Below are 23,856 nucleotides of genomic sequence, written 5' to 3' on the forward strand. Positions count from 1 at the left end.
GGATTCTTTAAATTTGATAATGCTTAAAATAAAATTAAATATCTAACATGTTTCATGTACAGAAATTTATAAATCTGTTTCATGATATATTCAAAGTGCTGAATGGGAAAAATCTTCAGCCAAGAATACTCTATCCAAGAAGGCTGTCATTCAGAATAGAAGGAGAGATAGGTTCCCAGACAAACACAAACTAAAGGAGTTTGTAACCACTAAACCAGCACTGCAAGAAATATTAAAGGGGACTCTTTAAGTGCAAAAAAGAGACCAAAAATGACAAGCTGAGAAAGGATCAGAGAACTCCAGAAACCACGACAAAACAAGTAATGAAAACAAAGATTCGAAATTTTGGGAGGAATTCTTAGTAATCAAGGTCATGGGGGCTGAATAAATCTTGATTCTTCCAACATAATTTCCAAAAAAATCAATACAGAAAAGCATAAAAAACAATTCGAATTATACAAAACCTATATATAGCCTTGGCACAGTAGAAAGCAAAGAATGTCCAAATTCATTTTAACTTGAAGTTGGAAAATATTACCAAGTAACAATATGCTGTTTTCTTCAAGTTCTGCAAGTCTTTGATGGAAGCAAGCATACTTCAGAAAAAACTATGTGGAAAAGAGAAGAGACTTTATGACTGTCTAAAGTTGATTTGAAATCATTACCAAAAAAGGAAAGTCTACCCTAAGTACAAAAATTCTGAAAAATACTACTTGTAGATAAAACAGACCGGAGGTAAAGGGTTTAAAATTTATTCCATTCAAGGAAGTGGTCTTGGAAAGGTAACTGTTCGAGAGAGAAGAAGGTATAAACAAGGCAGAGGTAATCTTTGAAAAATGCTTGTTAGTTGGAAAAGAAGGGAAGTAGGAATCCGTCAAATAAAAGAAGATACAGAAAGTATATATTGAAAAATAGAAAACTCCTCTCCCTACTGCTGTTACCCCTCAAAAGCCTTCCATTAAAGAGACCATACTGTACTCCATTAAAAGAAGAGGTGCTCTTGAGTGAAGGCTAATTAATCCACCCTCCCACTGCTAGTCCTTTCCATTGCAATTCCTTGATGCCAGCAGTTCTACGTATACAAACTGTTACAAAGAAGATGACAAAATGACAATTTATAGCTGTTCAGGTGATGAATTTGTTGCCCCCAAACAATGGAAAAGTGGAAGAAACTTGTTATATGATAACTCCCAAGCTGAAACAGATTTCTGTAAATAAGTATTTAGGAATGTGACATAAAAAAAAAAAAATCATCATTCCTGGGGCTCCTGGGTGGCTCAGTTGGTTAAGCATCAGACTTCGGCTCAGGTCATGATCTTGTGGTCTGGTCTGTGAATTCGACCCCTGTGTGCTGACAGCTCAGAGCCTGGAGTCTGCTTCGGATTCTGTGTTTCCCTCTCTCTCTGCCCCTCCCCAACTCGTACACTGTCTCTCAAAAATGAATAAATGTTAAAAAGATTTTTTTAATCACTCAAAATTTTCAAATAGGAAGAATAGAAATGGATTTTTTTAAGGCATAGATGAAACAAAGTGATTGAACTCCAGGAAGAAAAGGAAAGATAATATATCAAAGCAAAGACTAAATTACACAGTGACCATAGAAGAATAGATTGTAATGAAACCTTAGTAAGATCACTGAAGGAAAGCAGGAAAACGACTAAGTGAATGGAAATAAGTATGTTCAAGGGGTTATAGAGAAGGTGATTGTAAAGGGGGATTGGTAAGAGAGGTCCAACTTAATATAATTGCAGTTCCTGAGGAAGAAAAAGAATACCATAGGAACCAGCATAGTGGATCTCTTGCTGGTAAAATCAAAGACCATTTAAACATCAAAAGAAATAAAGATACTAATTGATTATAACTCATAGAATAAAATAACCTATGAGTTGATACTGATGTGAATGAATGAATGCATAAATGGAGGAAAAGCAAACTGTCTTAACAATAAAATGCAACTGGTAGTAAATGTAGGTACAATGTATTATGAAATGAGAAAATCCCCATTTGACAACCAGCATAGTAATTTTTTCAGGCAAGAATCTTGAGTGGATGCTACGATCAGTTTATTAAAGTTTGAAAAATGAACAGGATATTTACGTGGCAATTTTCATAAGATACTTATTACTTACAAGGGGGAAAATAGTAATGTTGCAAAGGAAAAAATGTGGCAGTCACTGTTTTAACCAAGTTAACAATTCCAGTTAGGGGGCAAATGGATTTCATGTGCATTTTTCATGTGACATATTGTGGAGAGAACATCACTTCTAAGCTGTTAAAATGCAGTCTAAACAATCAGAAAGAAACATCAAAGTCAAATTGAGAGAAAGTGCCAAGGTCCTGAAAGACAGACTGAGGAAGTATTTCAGATTAAACAGGGTGCAGTTGAATACAACATCGAATTCAGGAATTGGATCCCGGAGCTAGGGAAAAAACCAAAGTCTTTTTTCCCCTATAAAAGAAATTAGTGAGATAATTGTGAAACTTGAATAAAGTTTGTAAATTAGATAATAGTGCTATATCCTTGTTTTCTGATTTTGGTAATTGTGTTTGTCCTTGTTTTTAAGAAAGTATTTGAGGGCTGGGAATGCAAGCTGGTGCAGCCACTCTGGAAAACAGTATGGGGGTTCCTCAAAAAATTAAAAATAGAACTACCCTACGACCAGCAATTGCATTACTCGGTATTTGTCCAGGGGGTACAGGTGTGCTGTTTTGAAGGGACACATGCACCCCAATGTTTATAGCAGCACTATCAACAATAGCCAAAGTATGGAAAGAACCCAAATGTCCATCGATGGATGAATGGATAAAGAAGATGTGATGTATATATATAATGGAGTATTACTCGGCAATCAAAAAGAATGAAATCTTGCCATTTGCAACTCCGTGGATGGAACTGGAGGGTATTATGCTAAGTGAAATTAGTCAGAGAAAGACAAGTACCATATGACTTCACTCATATGAGGACTTTTAAGAGACAAAACAGATGAACATAAGGGAAGGGAAACAAAAATAATATAAAAACAGGGAGGGGGACAAAACAGAAGAGACTCATAAATATGGAGAACAAACTGAGGGTTGCTGGAGGGGTTGTTGGGAGGGAGGATGGGCTAAATGGGTAAGGGGCACTAAGGAATCTACTGAAATCATTGCTTCACTATATACTAATTTGGATGTAAATTAAAAAAAATAAAATTAAGTATGTTGAAAAAATATATAAAACTTTAAATCTAAAGCCACCATAGTCAAGACAATTTTCTGTTGGCTAAAAGATAGATATATCAACCAATTGAACAAAATAGAGAGTTGGGAAATAGACCTACACAGATTTTGGCATTTAGGTTATGGCAAAAGTGTCAAGATAATTCAATGGGGAAAAAGGAATGTCTTTTCAATAAATGATGTTTCGTCAATTGAAAAAAAAAAATTATTTAGGGGCAAAGGGACCTTATATATAACCTCTGTCTTATTTCAAAGAATTCAGGAAAAAAATTGTGTACAGGTATTTATTTAGGGAAGGAAAACATGGTAAAATGTTAACAGTTGGGGAGTTTGGTTGAAGATATATGGAAAATTTTGTACTACTTATTGAAAATTTTCTGTAAGTTTGAAATTACTTAAAAACAATAAGTTAAAGGGATGATAGAGTTTATAAGAATATAAAGTTAATTTTATATTCTCATATAAGTTGTTAGCAATAAACCAGAGTGTTTAAAAAATCGACTAAGTGCTATAGATAAGATGAAAAAAGATTTTATTCATAAAACTTGAAAGTGAAATATTGATATTGTAGTTTTCAACGTTATGTCTTTGGTGTCACTGAAGTAGAAGTGTGTTCTTATGCACATTTTTCTGTTGCTGAAAAAGCTCTTTTTGGCTTGGAGTAAGTTGGAGGAATAGAGAAGAGATTATTATAAATTGTCCTCCACCAATTCCTTTCTTCATCTTGAGCTGTTTGATAACTTAGAAGAAATGTTTTTGAGTAAGTATTTTTGGAAAGGAAAACAGGGACTGGCATCCTTTACTTACTGATAGTGAACTATGGAGTTTTCTTCCATCATGCTTAATGGATATTCTGAAGCAGCATTACTTGTCTCAGTCTTACTGCTGATTTGTTCATAGCTCACTTAATTTGAAAGTCTTTGACTAGAGTAAGGATTATTCTTGGAATAAATGCTTTTGCTTTGCTGATTGTCATTTTCTTCCTCTTCTTCAGTATTGGAAGTATGGAAAAAATTTTTTTCAGTGTTTTTTTAAATTTATTTTTGAGAGCATGCAAGCAGGAGAGGGGCAAAGAAAGAGGGACAGAGGATCTGAAGCGGGCTCAGTGCTGACAGCAGTGAGTCTGGTGTGGGGCTTGAACTCATGAACCGTGAGATCAAGACTTGAGTCGAAACCAGACGCTTAACTGACTGACCCGCCCAGGTGCCCCTGGAAAAACATTTCTGACTAAACTTTGGTAAATTCAGAGTTTTAATGCAGCAAGTACATCTAGGTGCATTTCAAGACATAAATGATTTAAAGTTCAGTATTTTAAAATAGTGAACTTTAATAATGGTATTCTTATATTCATTATATTCCTATAGTGATATAATAAAATGCGAGGATTCTGAGACACAGTATTGCAATCAGTAATAAAAATTTAAAACTTTTTAATGACAGATATTATGTAAACAAAGTTAATATGTAAATGAGAAATTTGGGAAAGTATTTGTAAAACCTAGTTAATATATCTGTACAAGGAGCTTTTACTTAGATAAGTAAAATGCACATCACAATACAAAAATGATCAAAAGATAAGCAGTTTAGAGAAAGCAAATTTCAAATAACAACAAATACAAGAAAAAGATGTCTAATCACTACTAATTAGGAAAATGCATGTTACAGAAATGAGATTTTTATTTTATATCTTTCATACTAGCAAAAGAATTGTAACATTTATATGAAACAATTGTGAAGTTATTTAAAAGAATACCTTAGTATACCATTTGACTTAGAGGCATATCTGCAAGATGTGGTTGAATGAGCGAAATAGAGAGTATTGGTAGAGTCCCAGTTTTATAAAATGGCTGACAAAAATCCCTTCTGTGTGTATACATGTACATGTGAATACGGTTATGCAATCTTGTACAAAAATGTAGAATGAAAAATACTAAATCAGAAACATTGGTTAAGGGGATGATGTTGGTGCAAGAGAAAGTAGGGAGGCAAGCATAAAATGTTACATTCCATATATATGCATTTATATAAAGTTAATATATGCGTTTGTGCATTTATATTATAAGGAGTTTTTAAAAGATTAAATAATGATATTTATTTTCAAAAGGTTAGGAAAGGAACCATTAGGAACATGCAGTGTGAAGTATGTTCCACAGATAAGGAAAATAACAAAATTCCTAAGGAGGAAAGTAGCTGGTAGTTAAGGAAGACACATGTGTGCACATATGTACATAAACACACACCAGTGAATTTTTTTTTAGTTTTTTATTACATTTATTTATTTTTGAGAGACAGAGTGAGACAAAGTGAGAGTGGGGGAGGGGCAGAGAAAGAGGGAGACACAGAATCCAAAGCAGGCTCCAGGCTCTGAGCTGTCAGCACAGAGCCCAACACAGGACTCGAACCCACAAACTGCGAGATCATGACCTGAGCCAAAGTCGGATGCCTAACCGTCTGAGCCACCCAGGCGCCCCACACATCAGTGAAGTTTAATGGATGTAAAGGAGAGTGAAGGGAAATAACTTTAGATAGAGAGTTTGAGGCCAGATAATTTATTTTGTTTACTTAATGAGTTTGGATATTACTTTTAATGCAGTGAAAAGCTCTGAACTTTTACTTATATAATTTGATTTATGTTTCAAAAACATCACTTGGGCAGGTATGTGGCACATATAGGGTATAATAGATGAAGCAGAAAATTCAATGTAATGATTATATCAGTAATATGCATGAGAGGTGATGTAACTTGGCCCAGGCTGATAGTGGTGTGAATAGAAGTGAATAGATTTGAGATACGTTTTAGAGGTAGAGTCGCCACAATTTGCTGATGGATTGGATAGGGCAGATTATGGGAATAAGAAGGACCAAGGATAACTCTTACATGTTTTTTGGTTCTGTGTGAATGGGAGGTGGTGCCATGTGCTGAAATGGAGAATATGGAAAGAGCATATTTGTTTTTAAAATCATGGAACTGGATGCAATCACCTGGCAAGGATGTGAGGGTAAAGAGGAGAAAGGAGCCCAAGTCTAAAGCTTAAAGGTACTTCAGTAAGTAGAGGTGAGGCACTTCCTTCTGCTCATTGAAGGAAGAGGATATAGCTGTAAAGGCTGACAGGAAGCCCTGAATTAGGAGGAAAATCAGGACAGTGTTGTGTCATAAAACACCTGAAGACGAAAGTGTGAATATGGTCAACTGTGTAAAGTGCTGCTGAGGTATATGGTAAGGTAAGAACGAGGAAAGTGACCATTGACTCTAATCACATTAATTAGGTTGCTGATGATGACATGGACAAGTCTTAGTGGAATCTGGGGAATGGAAGTCTGATTGCAGTAGTTGAGGAAAGAATAGGTAAGCGGTTGGAGATGACAACTACAGACATTTCTTTCAAACATGTTTACTGTGAAGTAGATCAAAGAGGAGGGGCAACTGGAGGGGCAGTATGGAGTCCAGGGAGATGCTAGAACATGCTTCTGTGCTTCTGGTCTTTGATCTAGTGGAGAGGAAGGACAGCTTGATGGGAGAGAATGATAATTCTGGAAAGGAATAGGAACAGAAAAGTCAGCCGTAACAGCAGAGGGGTGAATGTGAATGTGGAAAGCTACAGGTGAAGTGTTTAAACTGATAGATATGATGATGGGAAGTGGTTTGAGGCAAAGTTATGAGCAGAGAGTGGACTTGAGACAGAGAAAGTGGGAAATAGTTGACTTGGAGAATGGGCTAATGAGAAACAAACCAAGTTATGATGGTTAGGCAGTGTTGAGTGTTAGCTGAGATTTATGGTCATCAGTTCAGAAACACCAGAGGGGCGTATGTGTGTGTGTGCATGCCTGTGTGTTCCCAGGAGTTATCAGCTACTTGGATAAAGATACAGGGATAATTGGTGATGTATTGGGCGTTAGTTCCTGGTTGGGGCTGTGCCAGGCAAGTATGTTCATGAGAGAAGGGTAAAGTATGTGTGTTTGTAAGGGAGTGAAAATAGTGATGGACCATGAAATCTAGAGAGGAAAGAAAGGACATGAGAATAGACAGTAACAAAGTGGTGAGGTAAAAATGGATTGGAGGACTGGATATAGGTTAAAGAATTTCTGGACAAGTAATACAAAATAGAAGAGCTAGATAGGAGGCAAAATGGAATACATGAAGTTGAGATTTTGGAGGTGATTTTTGGTGAAAGGTATAACAGTAGGAGTGAGTTCTTGACCTGTGGAAGTGGATCATTTGGAGTTGGGAGATGTTTTTGCAGTGATATTTTACACAGATACTGAAATCACCAGAGATAAGAGTAGGGCTAGAAAGAAAAGTATCAGGTGATAGTTATCAGTGCATGAGGGGGTCATTTGGTGCCCATCACAAGGAGAATTATTTGGGGGTACAAATTTCATGGTGTGAACTTGAAAACATCTGAAGTTTTTGAAGGAGAAGGAAGGAAAAATAATTGGTAAGACAGAGTAAGGAGCAGAAAGGATATACCTTTCAGGCTCTTGAAAATAGTAGATATAATATTTAAAACAAACAAAAACTGGTCTCTGTTTGAGAGGACTTAAGGTGACAGGTTCCAGTTAGAAACTGGAAAAAATATTCAAAGAAGAATTTGAGGACTTTGGGGAATTTGTTCATCCCTAGGCTGTGAATTTTAAACTGGATAAGGGGTCAGTGATCAGCTGTGTCCTTCTCCGGTTCTTTGCCTTCTGCAGCAGACTGGCAGCGAAGGATAAAGGGAAACCTCCTCAGGAAACTGACTGCTCTGTCGGGAGATAGAAGTTAAATGTAGGACTGTAGTCTTGTGGTACATGGGGGAGTAGAGGCTCATGTGGAGTGTGAAGCCAGGAACCTTTTTCATCTTTGGAATCTGACTCAGTATTAAAAGAGGGCTCATCTTTAGGTAGCCTGTATTCAGGTACTGCTAATGCTTTTCCTAAAAATATACCTTTCTTTTCTTGGTCTAGGTCACTTTTACAAAGAGAAAGTTTGGATTAATGAAGAAAGCCTATGAACTTAGTGTGCTCTGTGACTGTGAAATAGCACTCATCATTTTCAACAGCTCTAACAAACTGTTTCAGTATGCCAGCACTGATATGGACAAAGTTCTTCTCAAGTATACAGAATATAATGAACCTCATGAAAGCAGAACCAACTCGGATATTGTTGAGGTAACACATATCTCTAGTATGCCTGAATTGCAGTTATAATTGAATCTTCCATTTAGTAACTTTAACTGTCAGATTGCTTTTCACATCCAAATTATAAATCAGTTTATATATGTAACTTACGTTTTCTCTGAATCATTTCTTGGAATGATCTAATTATTGCTATAATAATATATACATAGATATTTTTCCCTCTGAATCATTTCTTAGAAGGATCTAATTATTGCTATGTAATGACCCACTTATGCTATAAACATCCTATTTATTGACACAAAATAAGCTAGGCTGTTGTACTATATACAGCAGTATAATCTAACATTTTATCTATGATTACTTATTTTGTATGAGTTTTAAAGTTAATATTATGAACTATATCACTTGGAATAGTATGAAGTTACAGTTTTAATATGTCTTAATCATTTCATTATGTCAGTGACTACCCACAACTTGAAACACTAATGAAGTGGAAGAAAATGACGTAAATATTTGTTTTGTTAGTAGTGCTTTAGTTGTGGGGGAAGATATCTTCATTTTTTTTTTTTTTAACCTTTTCTGCTGTCCTTCAGTATCTCTTATAATTCTGCTGACTTAAAATGAAAACAAACAAAAAAAATTCGGGGATTATTTCCATCTTATTCAGAAATAGTGTTTTAAAGCAAGCCCTTCAAAAAGAATCAGTATACTTTCCCCTTTTATTCTTTTCTACTGCAAAATCTTTTTATAAAAGTTAACTTACTGTATATATTTCTAATGGCATTCTAAATTAGCTTTGTACTTGTCATTTTTGTTACATTTAGAGATTTTGTTTCATTTTTATTCAAAAGGGAGTCTTTCCCCCCACTAAAAAAGATGCATACTTTGGCTTACTTTTGTAATATTAGAAAACTGTCCCAGTTAATCAGGGATTTCCTTGGTGAAAATACTGAAACCGTGTGAAGTGATGCAGAACTAACTATAAATGAAGAACTAACTATAAAAGAAGAAATGAAGTCCTAATCTAGATTTTGAGTTAAGATAAAGATACCTTATTTTGTAGGAATCTAATTTATTTGCCTCCACAGATTAAATGCATTCTAAATTTCCCTATACCGTATTTCTCTACTACAACCATTCCTTTTAATTGATTTAGTTTGTTACTGAAAAAAAAAATTCTGCTACTTATAATTTTTTTTAAAAAAGCACTTCTGTTACTTTTTAGCAATTAATTAATTGCAATGAGAAGTAAAAGCATCATGTAATTACAGCTACAACTCATCTCTGTGCTTGTTGCCCACAGTTTTATTTAAATGGTTCACTGCTGTGAACATCCCCTGAAATGTGTATGAAGCTTTTGATTTTGCCCTTGTTGATCATTTCAGTTAAACTACATGATAACCTCTTACCCAAACCCCTTCATGCAATTATGTTTATATCAATTGTAAGTTACTTTGTATTATTTAGCATTTGTGGTTTTAGCAATACAAGTCAGTAGACCCTGTTATATATCATAATGCATTTTGAATTGTAATTTTATAAATTACAGGATCCTTATTTGGGTAATCTTATCAGAGACTTCATAACTGGATTTCCTTGAAATGGAGATTATCCCTGGTGTGTTTGATTTAAAATCTTATTTTAAAAATCTCTATAGCTTATCAAAAGCTCCACTGCCTAAGTCAAAGAAACAGAGTTGACTTTTATGATGCCAACAGATAGATACTCAAGCTAGTTTCATTGTAGAAGGCAGCCATCCCCTTGACCCTAACTACTCTGCTCTTTCATTGCAGCAGTTGTTGGTCTTGGCCCCTGGAAGTTGAGGGTGCTCCGCACAGCCCAAAGCTTACTTCTTTAGAGAATATGAAGAATATAGTCTGATTTAATCCTCACAGAACTTTCAGACTACCTCAGTCTTCACCTCTGTTGTGGTCAGCAGTCAAAGTGTAAGAGAGTAAATCCCAAACATTTTTTTAGCAGTCTCTATTACAATTTACTTCAGTATGAAGGAAAACTTTTGCAGGTCAATTATCAATTGGATTTTGATGTTTTCTTTTTAATTGAATTTCTTAGGTATAAGTGAACATGAATATTACCAGTAGTTCTTTATGAAGTTTGGAATTCTATAAATGCAATGGTTAGAAGACACATTGGCTTATTATAAGGTATTAATTTGTTGGTAGGATAAATTACAAGGCTTAATTTACCATGCATGTTAAGTTTACTGAATTAACCTTCATTATAAGACAGTGGTGGTTACCCCAGATGTTCTTTCTTCTACATAGAAGGGTAATGCAACTACATCCTGAATAGAAGTATGTACATATCTGAGTTCCTTTTATCAGTGGTGGTAATGGCTTATACGAATGTAGCTACAAAGATTGTTGTGAACCAACCTAAGTTTATAGGACCAGAGTAATGACAAATACATAAACCATAGTTTCCTATGGGCCAGGCACTTACAAATATCCCATTTAAGGATATTTATGGAATACAATTTTAAGTATTTTTTTTTCATATAGGGTCCTTTGAAACAGTTGTAGTAATTGGAAAGACACTTTTGTCCATTTGTTCATTTAACAAAAATATTTGAGGGGCTCCTATGTACCATGGACTCTGCAAAGTGATATTATTTAGACATTTCTAATTCAGGCTCAAGACTGTTCTTTCTACCCATAGTTTTGTAAACCACTTAGATAAACTTGTACCAACTGAAGATTTTATATCTGTAAACTTTGAGCAAGTTGGTGTGTTCTGGATGTGTAAAAAAGCCGTCTCCTGTGGCTTCATCAGCAGTAAATGGAGGCATAAACAGCTATAAGTGATCCACGTTAGAGTGTCTCCTAATGCACTTGATCCATAGTGAGACTAACTGAAGACTTTGAGAACAACCCTTATAAGCCCTCTAACCTGAATGTACTATTTCCTGTTGCATATAAGTTAGTCCTTAAGATCAGTAGGATTTTATTTTCCCCCATATGTCTAAAAACCATACCTGCAAGAATGCACATGTTATTATGCCTATGGAATTAGATCTAGTATGTTTTCTGGGAGCACAATGGAATAAATACATTAAAAGTAGTTGGTATTCGAATATTGTGATGATAAACAGATATAAAGGAAAATATGGTGCTCACATCTGTCTACCTTTTGATTTTAACCACAGATACCAGAACCCTCTGTATAGAATGGTGTTCTATCTTTGCTATCCCTTGTTTCATATTATCTATATTTTAAAACCAGTTTTTTAAATTTTAATGAATTTTAACAATTATAGTTGGTAAAAAATAATTTCCATGTAGCTTTTTAAAAAAATCAACAGCATTTACATATTTCAAATTGCATTTGGATCTTTTAAAGTCTGCAGTGTCCTGTAGAATGTGCATATCTCATACACTGAGAAAGCTAAATAAATGAAAACAGAAACTTAGATGTTAGTAAATTAGGAGATTGTCATAAAGATAAACTTTATAAGAAACTTCATAATTGGATTTCTTTGAAATGGAGAGTATTGTTGCTGCATTAATGGCATCTTATTTGAAAATGCTTATTATACACTGCTTTTTAGGAGTATATTCCTGACAAAAAATGAGTTTCACTACTTTGTTTTCTATATTTCAGTAGGAGACATTCTGTACAAATGTCATCAGAGATCTACATTGTATCTTTCCTGTTAAGCATTGATACAAAATGCTTATATGTGGCCCACTTTTGTGGGCCTACAAAAAGTAGTAATTTAATTGAAATGTAGAGACAGTGTTATAACCCCCATGTTTTCTTTTTAGTAAATTAAGATTTAAAAAGTTGTCAACTGTTGTATGCAGTTTTATAAGAACATTGGATTTATCTTAAAGTATTAGAAACTATTAATGAAAATCACCAGTTACCATTATTCACATACACACACACGTGTGTGTGTGTGTGTGTGTGTGTGTGTGTGTGTGTGTGTGTGTGTGTATACACACACATTGTGTTTATACTAATCAAAAGCCTAGGACCAATAGAAGGGTTCTGCATCAGAATAAAAATTATGCTAAAGCTGTGAAGTGAGGATTTTAGCAGCTGCTACACAATAAATTCCTGAGATTACTTTTGTATCCATTTTTTTCCTCTCACTTTACAAAAATATTTGGAATCTTAAATATTGCAGCATGTGATCTATAAAAATAGTTATGATTTGGTGGTATTGGAGAATATTCAGTGCATAGCTTGTGTGATGATTCAGATCATTGTGCTGTCATTTTAAGGATATAAGAGACCATGGCCTTTTATCTGTCTAGTTAATATCTTATAAACTGCACCCAGATAGAGGTATTTTCCTCATGTCAGGAATACTGTGGTACTTAAAAAGAAAAAAAAATTCCACTTGCATTATCTCATTTGTTCCTTATATCCAAGGCAAACTTTTTTGGAAGTGGAAATTGAGACTCCGTTAAATGACTTGCCCAGAGTCATGTAGCAATTTAGTGGCAAAACTGGGATTAGAACTTCAGTCTTTGAAATTACAGCCTCCCTTGCCTTCCCAGTTTACTGAATTCATTAGAGCTCTGAAACATTTCACCATAAATGGATACAATTTTATATGTAAATCAGTAATGTTCAACATGTAACAAATGTGAATGAGTTTTCCTTGATAATAAATAGAAAATTAGTGAAATTAATTGCAGTAAGATTAATTGGTGACATTTATCAAGTTGCTGATATAACCTGGTACTCTTCCAAGGACTTTTATTTATTTTATCTGATTGAGCTCTCTTATTGTCCCCGTTTCACAGATGAGGAATTTGAGGCACAGTGATAAATGAAGTAAGATGACAATAATTTGGATTTAAAGAATGAGAAAGTCTGCTTTTTCTGAGTTTTAATAATCCCTGCCTGCTCTCAGATTACAAAGGAATTTAGAAGTCATTAATATCTTAAAGAGAGGGAACATAAGATGCATCTATCGATTATTAAATAAAAATAGCTGGTAGTAAAAGTTGAGCACGGCAACTTTTAGAATCAGTGGCTTTCAGGGTGTGGTACCCTGACCTTCAGTATCAGCATCACCAGAGCACTTGTTAGAAATCTGAGTTCTGGTGCCCTGCTTCACACCTACCGAATTGGAAACTTTGGAGAAGAGGCCTAGGCAATATTGTATTAATTTGAGTTAACTTGTCCTAAGTGGAGTGAGACTAAAAGCTTCAAGTTATCGGGCAGTCTCTTGGCAGTAAAAATTCTTAAATATTTTTATTCCCAAGAATATCCTCTGAAATGATTTCAAGCAGTGAGCAAGCACAAACTGTAACTTTTAAGGCCTTCCAAATAGTTCAAAATAATATGCCGATTTTGGTGTGAATTGCAAACCAGGGAACACATTTCTAATGAGTTAACCTTTCATTGCAGTCCTAGATGGTTTTACATATGTGCTTCTTTGAACATATTTAGGGGTTGGTGGGGATGTGTGGGCAGCATTGCATTACACAGTCCCTCAGTTGAACAAAACAGAAAGATAAATGACTTTTGTCTCCTGAGATCATCTAGTGCTGACCTTCTAGAACTGGAGGCATGATTATGCTTAGGGTTTCTGACAGTATTACAATATTCTCTTAGAGCCTTTTTGAGCCAATTGGGCTTTTTTCTCCCCATGTTACTGATGAGGAATGGAACAGACAGGGAGTGTTTAAGAGGCTTGCCTAATGTTTTACAGGGCTGCAGTGGAGCGGCAGGGAAAGGGAAAAAATAATGAGACATCTGAAGACAAGACAAAGCTTCCCTCCGCCTCCAGGCCCCTGCCCTGCTCTTTTATTCCTAACAGAGCCTGAAGCAGCAGGATGGTGATTCACAGGGTGAGGCACGCAATCCTCATGGCCCCCCTCCTCTCCTCACATGTCCTGCACCATCTCCTCACACTGCAGTCACCGTAGCTCTGCAATTTCAGTTTTACTCTTTTTATTTTTACTGTGTATTTGAATATTATTATTTATCATGTAATTATTGGTTTTCATTTATGTGCTTTTTAAGGAACTGTGCATCTCTGCGTGTGATTTGTATGTTCTTGAGGTCAGAGTTTTGTCCATCAGAGACTGAAGTTGTTGATATATAAACAAGAGCTCATGGGGAAAGGGGTGATATATATCACTTTATAATATAGCTTACATTTCTGTAATGCATTTCTTGTGTTTATCGATGAATACCTGTATATCCTTTTTATGTGTCTTTGTGTCAGGGATTGAGTGTTTTTGTAGTTAAAATCAGATGAGTTGTTCTTTCTCTTCCGGAAGTTCTTTGCTACATTAGCCATATTTTTGGCTAATGAGAGAAAAGGGCGAGGGAGGGTACAGAGGATTGGAAGAGTGGTCAGAGAAAACTTCCTCTGGAGGTGACACATTGTCTTAGGCCTTTAAAGGACAGGGTTGGGGAGGGAAAGGGCTAGAAGAAAGGTGTTCTGGTTCAGAGGGGCAACTTAATGGAAATTAGGAAATGAAACATAGCACAGTTATTTTATGGAGTTAAAATCAGCTGAATGCAGCTGTAGTAGTATAGTGTGAAGAGTGGAAATAGCTAAGACCTGGGAAGTAAGCCAGATCCTGAAGGCTTGGATAGCTATTGAAAGAGCTCTCTAGGTTTTACTGACTATCTTGTAATTTCCCAGGCAATACATTGTGTTCAAGTTGCACTGTAATTTTTTGAAAGGGGCTTGAAAGAAGGGAGGAGGAAAAGGGTAAAAATATTGAATATAATGCATTATTTTTACACTTTTAATTTATTATACTGATATTTATACTGTGTATAAGACATTGTATTAGACACTGAGAATAACTGACCATATTTCTGCCATTTTCCTAAAAAGATGATGTGTTTCCTAAAAAGATGTGTTCATCTTACTACAGAAGTTTCTTTGTTGGATACATTTCAATATAGATTCAAGACACTTAGAATCCCAAGATTTTGATGTTTCCCACCAACATAGTAATCATTTAGCATATAACTATTACATTACTATTAGAGCTAGAAGCTTATTTAATGCAAAAGATAAAGGGTACTTACCATGTTTAAGAATGTTCTGTGTATGCCTTTGTGAAGTGAGATATATACGTAGCATAAGTGATATTTCTCTTATAAAGAGGTAGCAAATGCAAGCGTGCAGTGTTTTTTTGTTTTTTTTTTTAACATTTATTTATTTTTGAGACACAGACAGAGCATGAACAGGGGAGGGTCAGAGAGAGGGAGACACAGAATCTGAAACAGGCTCCAGGCTCTGAGCTGTCAGCACAGCCCGACGCGGGGCTCGAACTCACAGCCCTCATGGACCGCGAGATCATGACCTGAGCCGAAGTCGGCCGCTTAACCGACTGAGCCACCCAGGCGCCCTGTGTGCAGTGTTTTTAAACCAGGCCAAACACGTAGTTCCTTAAAATTGAGACAGCTCTATAGTTTTCATTTTTATTTTGAAATTATTTTTGTAGCTCAGTTTTGAGACTAGGGATCTAGAGTCTGAAGAAAGAAAGGGATCTTCTTAGCACAAATTGGTCATAACCCTACTTTTAAATTTATAGTTAGAGTCAGCGCTTGACCTATAAACCATTCAAGATGGTAGTATGAACCTCTTATATTTTGGAAAAGTAAACATACCTTATATGTAGGTTTTGTTTGGTGGGTTGATTTGTGAATCAAATCAATTTTTGATACTCGTGTATCCTAAGGATATTCTGTGAAGAATATCATTATGCGTGTAGGCACATAGTTACGTGATATTTCTTTACTCAAAGAATATTTCCTATAAGTTCTTACTTTAATTGATTAGCAGTGAAAGATCAGAAGATAAACTTAAAGATTGGTTTTTAAGTATTAGGGATTTTTGAAATTTGGTAATAAATAAGCTACAAGTTTGAGACTTCTAGAATAAAGCAAAGCTTGAATTCATATTGGAATTTACCTCTTTTTTTAAAAAATTTTTTTAATGTTTAATTTTGAGAGAGTGAGACAGCATGAGCAGGGGAAGGGCATAGAAAGAGGGAAATACAGAATTTGAAGCAGGTTCCAGGCTCTCTCAGCTATCAGCACAGAGCCCGATGCAGGGCTCAAACTCAAATCGTGAGGTCATGACCTGAGCCGAAGTCGGATGCTTAACCAAACTGAGCCACCCAGGTGCTCCTGGAATTTACCTCTTGTAATTCAGTGGAGAATATTTTCTGTCATGCTTTTTGTTTTTATAGAAATTTTCTTAATAACTGGTTTGTTATTTTGTGGTAATTTTTGGGCTTGAGTTGTTATTTCCAAAATCTGTCTTGTAAACCTCAGAAATGTTTATGTTCTGCAAAAAAAAAAAAAAAAAACAAAAACCCTTAGAAATAGCAACTAGTATTTGTACAGGAATTTTAAAAATCAGCTTGCTTTTTTATGCTACCAGTATTCATATAGGCTTGTTCTGTAATAGGATATAATTAAAATATTTTAGTGCTGTTTCCCATAATTGTATAGTTGTATTAAGTTTTTAAAAATTGTTTTGTAACTGGAGTATAGAAAAATCTACCAGTTATTGTTCTGTATGACAGTAGAAAATAAGCAGTTAGGTGGGGATTTAGGCATTTTGTGAAAGGTGTTTTAATTCTCAAATTGTGTTATTTGATAATTCACTTACTATAGTTCAAAGAAATTTCTATATTTAGTATTATAATTAGCATTTCTTGGTTATAGTAATCAGTTTATTTTATTGAATGTTTATGGTACCTGTTTAATAGGAAAGAGAACAGTATTAAAGTTCTAAACCTTGTGGAGTTTAAGGACCAGTTAAAATAATGTATATGGTAACATTTTGAAAACTGTTTTATATTAATTACGTGGTTTCTGATTGCAAGCAACAAAAGACCTGACTGAAACTCCTCTTTCAAATAGGGGTACTTGTTATATATCACATAACAAGAAAACCTAGCAATGTGGTAGAGATTAGCCTGTGTCTGTTGAAGTGGGCTCCCTCAAGCCTTCAGCTGTGTCCTGATGCTGACTTGTTCATGTTGACGGTGGCAGCTCCTGCCCTTACATCTGCACATAACATCATCTATGGCAGTGTTACCCAGTAGAGCTTTTTGTGGTGATGGAAATGTTCTATGTCTGTGCTGTCCAGTATGGTAGCTGTTAGTCATGTGTAGCTGTTGAGCATTTGAAATATAGCTAATATAACTAAAGAACTGTATCTTTAACTTAAGTAACCGCATGTGACTCGTGGCTACCATATATAGTGGCACCAATATAAAGCATCAGAGATCAGTTGTATCCTAGAGTTTCCAGCAAATGTTCTAAAATTAATTCCGTTATACTGATGTAGCTAACATGCCTCCACACTCCTCACTGAAGTACAATCATGGTGGTGGAGAGAAGATGGAAAGTTCTCATTGGCGAATTCTAGCCAGATGTTCCACCTCTGAGACGTACTCTAAAGCTGTAGTAATCCAGGAAGTTGTGTTTATGTAGCTCAGTAGAACAGAACACAGAGCTCAGGAATAGACCCATGCCTTATTAACACATGGTTAACTGATGTTTGACAAAAGTGCTCAGGGAAATCAATGAGAAAAGGAAAGTCTTTTCAAAAGATGGTCCTAGAAACACTGGACATACAGACAGAAAAAATAAACCTCAGTGTTTACTATACATCATACACATTTCTGTGGAATAGTTTGTATATGTGACTAATAAAAGTGAAGAACAGACAGATTGGGTGTAGTTGATAGAGTGCCTTGCATACCAACTGTGGCATTTGACGTTTGTCTCATGGGCATTGGGCAGCCCTTGGAGGTGGTTTAGCAGTTTGGGTAGTCAGACCATTGTTACAAGAATACTAATCTGGCAGTAGATTTATCAGCATTTCAGAAGACATTTATAGCTTTTAAAAATAGACTAAGATCCTATCTTTTAGTTATGATAGGTCTTTAATAATGTTGAGATTTTATGAAGAAGAATGCTATTCCATTTGGTTTGAATGGGGAAAGGTGATTAAATGGTGGCTTAGGCTTTGTTCTAAAGATGATAATATGTTGACATGTCATGCTTTTTCTCAAGTGATCTATACAAAATTTGAGATGCATCATATGTAAAGAAGGAAATATTTAGAATTTAACCATAATGTGAATGTGCTCAAATATTTTTATAAATAATCTTTATAATATGATCTCCTTTAATGCAACAATTTAAAGTACTTTTACTTAAAATCTCTTCATTATTATTATGGAAAAAATGACTATGACCAAAATTATTGTGAGAAGGAGTTTATGTGTTATAAGAAGGCTTGGAAACCCTGATCTAGTTCTGTATTTCATTTAAATGATAAGAAAGTAGGAGTCCAAACAAAGCAAAAGGCTTGTCCAGGGTCTTAGGAGTATGCAGTGAGAAAACTCAGAGCTTAAATAATGTTCTCTTGAAGACCCTGAATCTGTCTCAGAAGACTGTGGAACTTCTGAGGCTAAGTCTTTGAGAAAGAGCTTTCTTCCAGTGGATTCCCAAAGATCCAGCACACAGCTTAATAATGACCTTTAAAATTGAACTAAAAGCAGTGTTGCTTACTTCAGTGGTAACTAATTGATGATACTCTTAAAACGTCTTCAGATGTTACCCACAGCTCGTAGGGACAGAAACACAGAGTGTGTTTAAATTTATTTATTTTTTTATTATGTTTCTTTATTTTTGAGAGGCAGAGAGAGCGTGAGTGGGGGAGGGGCGGTGAGAGAGGGAGACAGAATTCGAAGCAGGCTACAGACCCTGAGCTGTCAGCACAGAGCCTGATGCAGGGCTCAGACTCACAAGCCATGAGATCATGACCTGAGCCGAAGTCGGACACTCAACCAACTGAGCCACACAGGCGACCCCAGAGCATGTTTAAATGGAAATAAAGTTAAAGAATGAAGGGGATGTGATTCTCTTCACTTTGTATCGCCTTCATTTCTGTATCGCCCCATCTTCAACATTGATTCCTAGTATATAGTATTTCCAACCGTTATAGAAGTAAACAGATTTAAAAAAAGTATAGGTGCTTCTGCTGTAATGCTGTTTATGTGTTCCTGAAAAGCCTCACAAACTCTAATACCTGTGCAATTTTGTGTTCTAAGCAACACAAACTAAAAAATAATCAGCAATTTAAAAGAGCTGGAACTGCTCAGTGCGGTAACTTAGTGTATAGTTAGTGGGTATTATAAATGCACAGAATTAATTATTTGAATAGAAATGCTGGCAGCACTTTAATTAGGATGGAGATGGTGGGTCTAAGGACAGTGCAGATGGCAGTGTAGCAATGAGCGGTGGAGGGTGAGGGGTTGCCATTTAAGTATGGGAAATAACTACCACCTGCAGTGGAGTGGGGAGTGCTCCTCTGAAGCCTTCCTTTTCAATTTTCTTATAATGCACACCATGCTCCTGCTGTTTGGTGGTCTTTCTCCTTTCCTGCTAAACGTTATACTTCTGTTCCCACTTTTCTGGCTCCCCTTGCCTAGGAAAAATCCACATTGAACCAGAGTGACTTTATTATTCTGACAGCATTCCCTATTTACCAGTTTCATGTCACCTAATTTATATTCCCAAACACATTATGGTAGAGCAGACTGTATTGTTTAATCATAGAAGTTTGTTTGTTTTTTTTAAAAGAGAGCATTCATCAGTTTATGTTCATCTGAATAAGTGGCTGCTATATGTAAGAGAAAATTATTCAGAGAGGGGAAGTTGTATTACTTTGCTAGTTTCCTTTAGAGTGTAAAAGAAAGCTGTTTTCATAGATGCTATTGGCTTTTATTTCATATAGTTCTCTTCACTGATTATCTTGATATACCTGGATGTAGAACTCCATAGGTATGAATTCCAGTGAGATTATTCATAATCATATTAAAGATTTCCAGCGTTTTCTGTAACCTGCATGAAGTGCATTCACATTGCCTGGCATCTTTATAAATCATTGCCCCCCAATCTTTCACTATCCTGTGAAATTGAATGTTCAGTGAGGTAACTTAGTGTACGTAGTGGCTACCACAGTGGGTATTATAGACAAACCTGAGATTAACTTTTTTATGTTCTTTCTATTGAGATATAATTTACAGACCATAAAATTCACCATTTAAAATTATACATTTAGTGGTTTTAACATATTCACAAGTTTATGCGACTATGAACACTAATTCCAGAACATTTTCATCAACCTAAAATGAAACTTGGTACCCATTAGCAGTCATTTCCCAACTCCCCTTCCCTCATCCTGGCAGCCACTAACCTTTTTCTGTGTCTGTGGATTTGCCTATTCTGGATATTTCATAAAAATGGGATTATATAATATGTTCTCTTTTGTGTCCAGCCTCTTCCGTTAAGCATAATATTTTCAAGGTTTGTCTGTTTTGTAGCATGTATTAGTACTTCATTCCATGGCTGGATAATATTCCTTTGTATGGAAATACTACATTTTGTTTATTCAGTCATCAGTTGATAGACATTGGGTTTCCACTTTCTGATTGTTATAAAAGTGCAGCTATGAAATTTTTGTGTAAGTTTTTGTAAAGGCATGTTTTCATTTCTTTTGGGTATTTACCTAGGAGTGGAATTTGCCGGGCTGTATGATAGCTCTGTGTTGAACTCTTTTCCACATTTAACCTAAAAGGCAAAAACATCATCAGAAAACTTTATGGATATCATTAGAAAATGTTTGGCTCATTTTTTCCTAAAAGTGTTGATTTTTTAAATTTATGTAATGTTGGTCCACGTTATCTGGACCAACCCTTCAGCTGAAGACAACTAAAAATACTAGATGAACTATACAAAAATGACTTTATAGCATCAAAGAGCTGTTAAGGAATATGCCAGACCAAAATCTGAGGAAAGGTAAGAACCTAAAAGGTAAAGAAGTATTTAAAGTTCTGGCTACCCTGAGTTCTTTTCCCATCTGGATAAATACTTGAAAACTAAGCTTCAGGCTTTGGTGGATCTAGAGGCAAAGGTTAAGTGATTACTTGCAGGTCTCTGAGGCTAACACATTGCCTCTCATATCAAACTGGAACCTAAGGAAAAAGGAAAAATCCACTGCCTTTTTCCTACTTGCAGAAGATGCAAGGAGAGGTCTGTTGTACTGAACAGATTGGAGAAAGGAGAATAAGAAAAGAAAGAGAACCTGTTTCTCAAAGGTTGTAAAACAGGTTACCAGCACTGTGTGGAATCACTGGCCAAAGTCACATAATGCAAGAAGTTCAAGAAAACTTTTGCTCCAGGTTCCTGGAAGAAGCAAATCTATATACTTTTTGAAGAAAAGCACTTTAATTCTAGGCATCAAATAACTTTTCAAAACCATTGAGCATCCATCATACAAAGATGACCAACCATAAAAGAAAACAAGGCACCATAAGCAAAATGCAGCAAGAAATAGCAGAAACTGGGGCGCCTGGGTGGCTCAATTGGTTAAGCATCCAACTTTTGATTTCAGCTCAGGTTTGTGGGTTCGAGCCTTCCATTGGGCTCTGTGGTGACAGCGTGGAGCCTGCTTGGGATTCTGTCTGTGTCCCTCTCTCTCTGCCCCTCCCCTGCTTGCTCTCTGTCTCTCAAAATAAATAAAAATAAACTTAAAAAAAAAAAAAGAAATATAACTGACACCTAAATATTTCAGATACTGTTGTTATTATACATAGATTATAAATAATTTCACTGTTTCATAAACAAGTTTGCAAATATTTGCAAGAAACAGGGAATTATAAAAGCAGTGCTATAGCAGATTTGAGAAAAATACTTAGAGCGATGAAAAAAAAAAATAACCAAAATGAAAAACTTAGTAGACATGTTGGAAGTGTATTTGACATAGTTGAAGAATTTGTGAACTGAAAAAAGTTATCTGGAAGTCAGCACAAAGAGATGAAAAAGTGGAAAATACAAGATGTTGAGAGAAAAGATTGGTTAGAAATTCTAACCTAAATTGTTTTGGGCATTCTGGAAGGAGGGGAAGAGAGGAGAGAATGAATATGAATGAAGCAGATGCAGTATTTGAAGACATAAGGACAATTTTCCAGGATTGATTTAAGTTAACTCAACAAATCTATAAAGAGTAAAAAGAAAAAATCTATACATAAATGAAACTAACAGGAAACAAAAGACCAAGAAAAAAAATTAGATTATCTTCAAAGGAGTGCTGACTCTAAATAGCAGCAAATGAAAATCTGTCGTCAATGAAATGATATCCTAAATGTGTTGAGAAAGTAGAAGATGGACTCCAACCTAGAATTCTATACCCAGAAAAAATATCTTCAAGAATGAAGGCAGGATGCCTGACTTATGCTCTTGGGGAACCCCGTTGTTTTCTCTCCTCTGGCTGGCAGCATGTAGGCCTCTCAATGCCTGGCGTTTCTGTAAAAGATGTGAACCATAGGAGATTGTTAGAGCTCTGGCTGCCTTCCTCAAAAAGTCTGGAGAACCAAAAGTCCCTCAGTGGGTGGACACTGTCAAGCTGGCCAAACATAAAGAGCCTGCTCCCTGCGATGAGAACTGGTTCTACACACAAGCTGTCTCCACAGTATGGCACCTGCACCTCCAGGGCAGTACTGGGGTCAGCTTCATGGCCAACATCTGTGGGCGACTTCAGAGGAACAAGTTCATGCCCAACCACTTTAGCAGAGACTCTAAGAAGATGGCCCACAGGGTCCTCCAAGCCCTAGAGAGGCTGAAAATAATGGAAAAGGACAGGGGTGGAGGCTGCAAACTAACACCTCAGGGATGAGAGCTCTGGACAGAATTGCTGGACAGGTGGCAGCTGCCACCTAGAATCATTAGAACAAATGCTGGGTTAATAAATTGCCTCATTAGTTAAAAAAAAAAAAATGAAAGCAAAACACCTGTGTATCAGTTTTGCAACTAAACCACCTCAGGCGTTTGAGGAAGGGGTACAAACCAAGTCAGACTTCTATAGTAAGAAAGCAGTCCTCATGGGAAGATCACATGACCTTCACAACCTTCATGTGGACAGTAACCCATATCTATTTTATCAGTGAACCTCATAACCTAGTAGGGTGCTCTCAATAAATTTTGTTGGATTAAAGGGGGAAAAAAGTAAGTTAAGTCATTCATGCAGTTTAAAAAAACACAGAGAGAGGGATGGTGAAAACCAAGAGCCAAGACTTTTGAAGATGTACTTTCCTGACCTCACAGTGCACTGAGAATCAAGTTTTCAAAATACTTGTTTATGTGTGGAGATATACAACAGAATTACATTATCCTGTTGATAAGCTGAAGCTACTAGACTGCCCAATATCCAGCTTCAGGGAGTTAAGTGTCCCAAAATTGTTGGTTTAGCTTGGGGTAGGGGAAGGAAGTACCATTAGCATTTGCTGAGATCTTTGCAATGAAACCTAGGGGTATCACAGAACTGGATAAAGCTTTAAAATTCAAAGAAGCCATAGTTTGAATACCACACACTTCTTACTGAGGAATATATGAATAAGATCATGGAGAAACTGGAGAAGGACCCTGAAGTCCTGCCAGCAACTACCTGCAAAAGAATGTGCTTTCTTCCCAAGGTTGAAGTGGTTTCTG

At 35.9% G+C, this 23,856-nt stretch overlaps 1 protein-coding gene and 1 pseudogene across 8 annotated transcripts in view; both read left to right on the forward strand.

Annotated features, from left to right (window-relative positions):
• The window catches only part of MEF2A (myocyte enhancer factor 2A), a 165,323-nt gene that overhangs the window by 91,694 nt on the left and 49,773 nt on the right, over window positions 1-23,856 (forward strand). For all 8 annotated transcript variants that reach the window (XM_019460123.2, XM_019460117.2, XM_053888759.1 and 5 more), the window contains one exon: window positions 8,164-8,367. In XM_019460123.2, the coding sequence (XP_019315668.1) occupies window positions 8,194-8,367 (174 nt within the window). In that variant the 5' untranslated portion in view covers window positions 8,164-8,193. The remainder of the gene's footprint in view (window positions 1-8,163; window positions 8,368-23,856) is intronic.
• LOC128772914 (40S ribosomal protein S19-like) lies at window positions 16,670-23,156 on the forward strand (annotated as a pseudogene).

This window comes from Panthera pardus, unplaced genomic scaffold, assembly GCF_024362965.1.
Source record: "Panthera pardus isolate Hobbes unplaced genomic scaffold, ASM2436296v1 HiC_scaffold_24, whole genome shotgun sequence".
Lineage (NCBI taxonomy): Eukaryota > Metazoa > Chordata > Mammalia > Carnivora > Felidae > Panthera > Panthera pardus.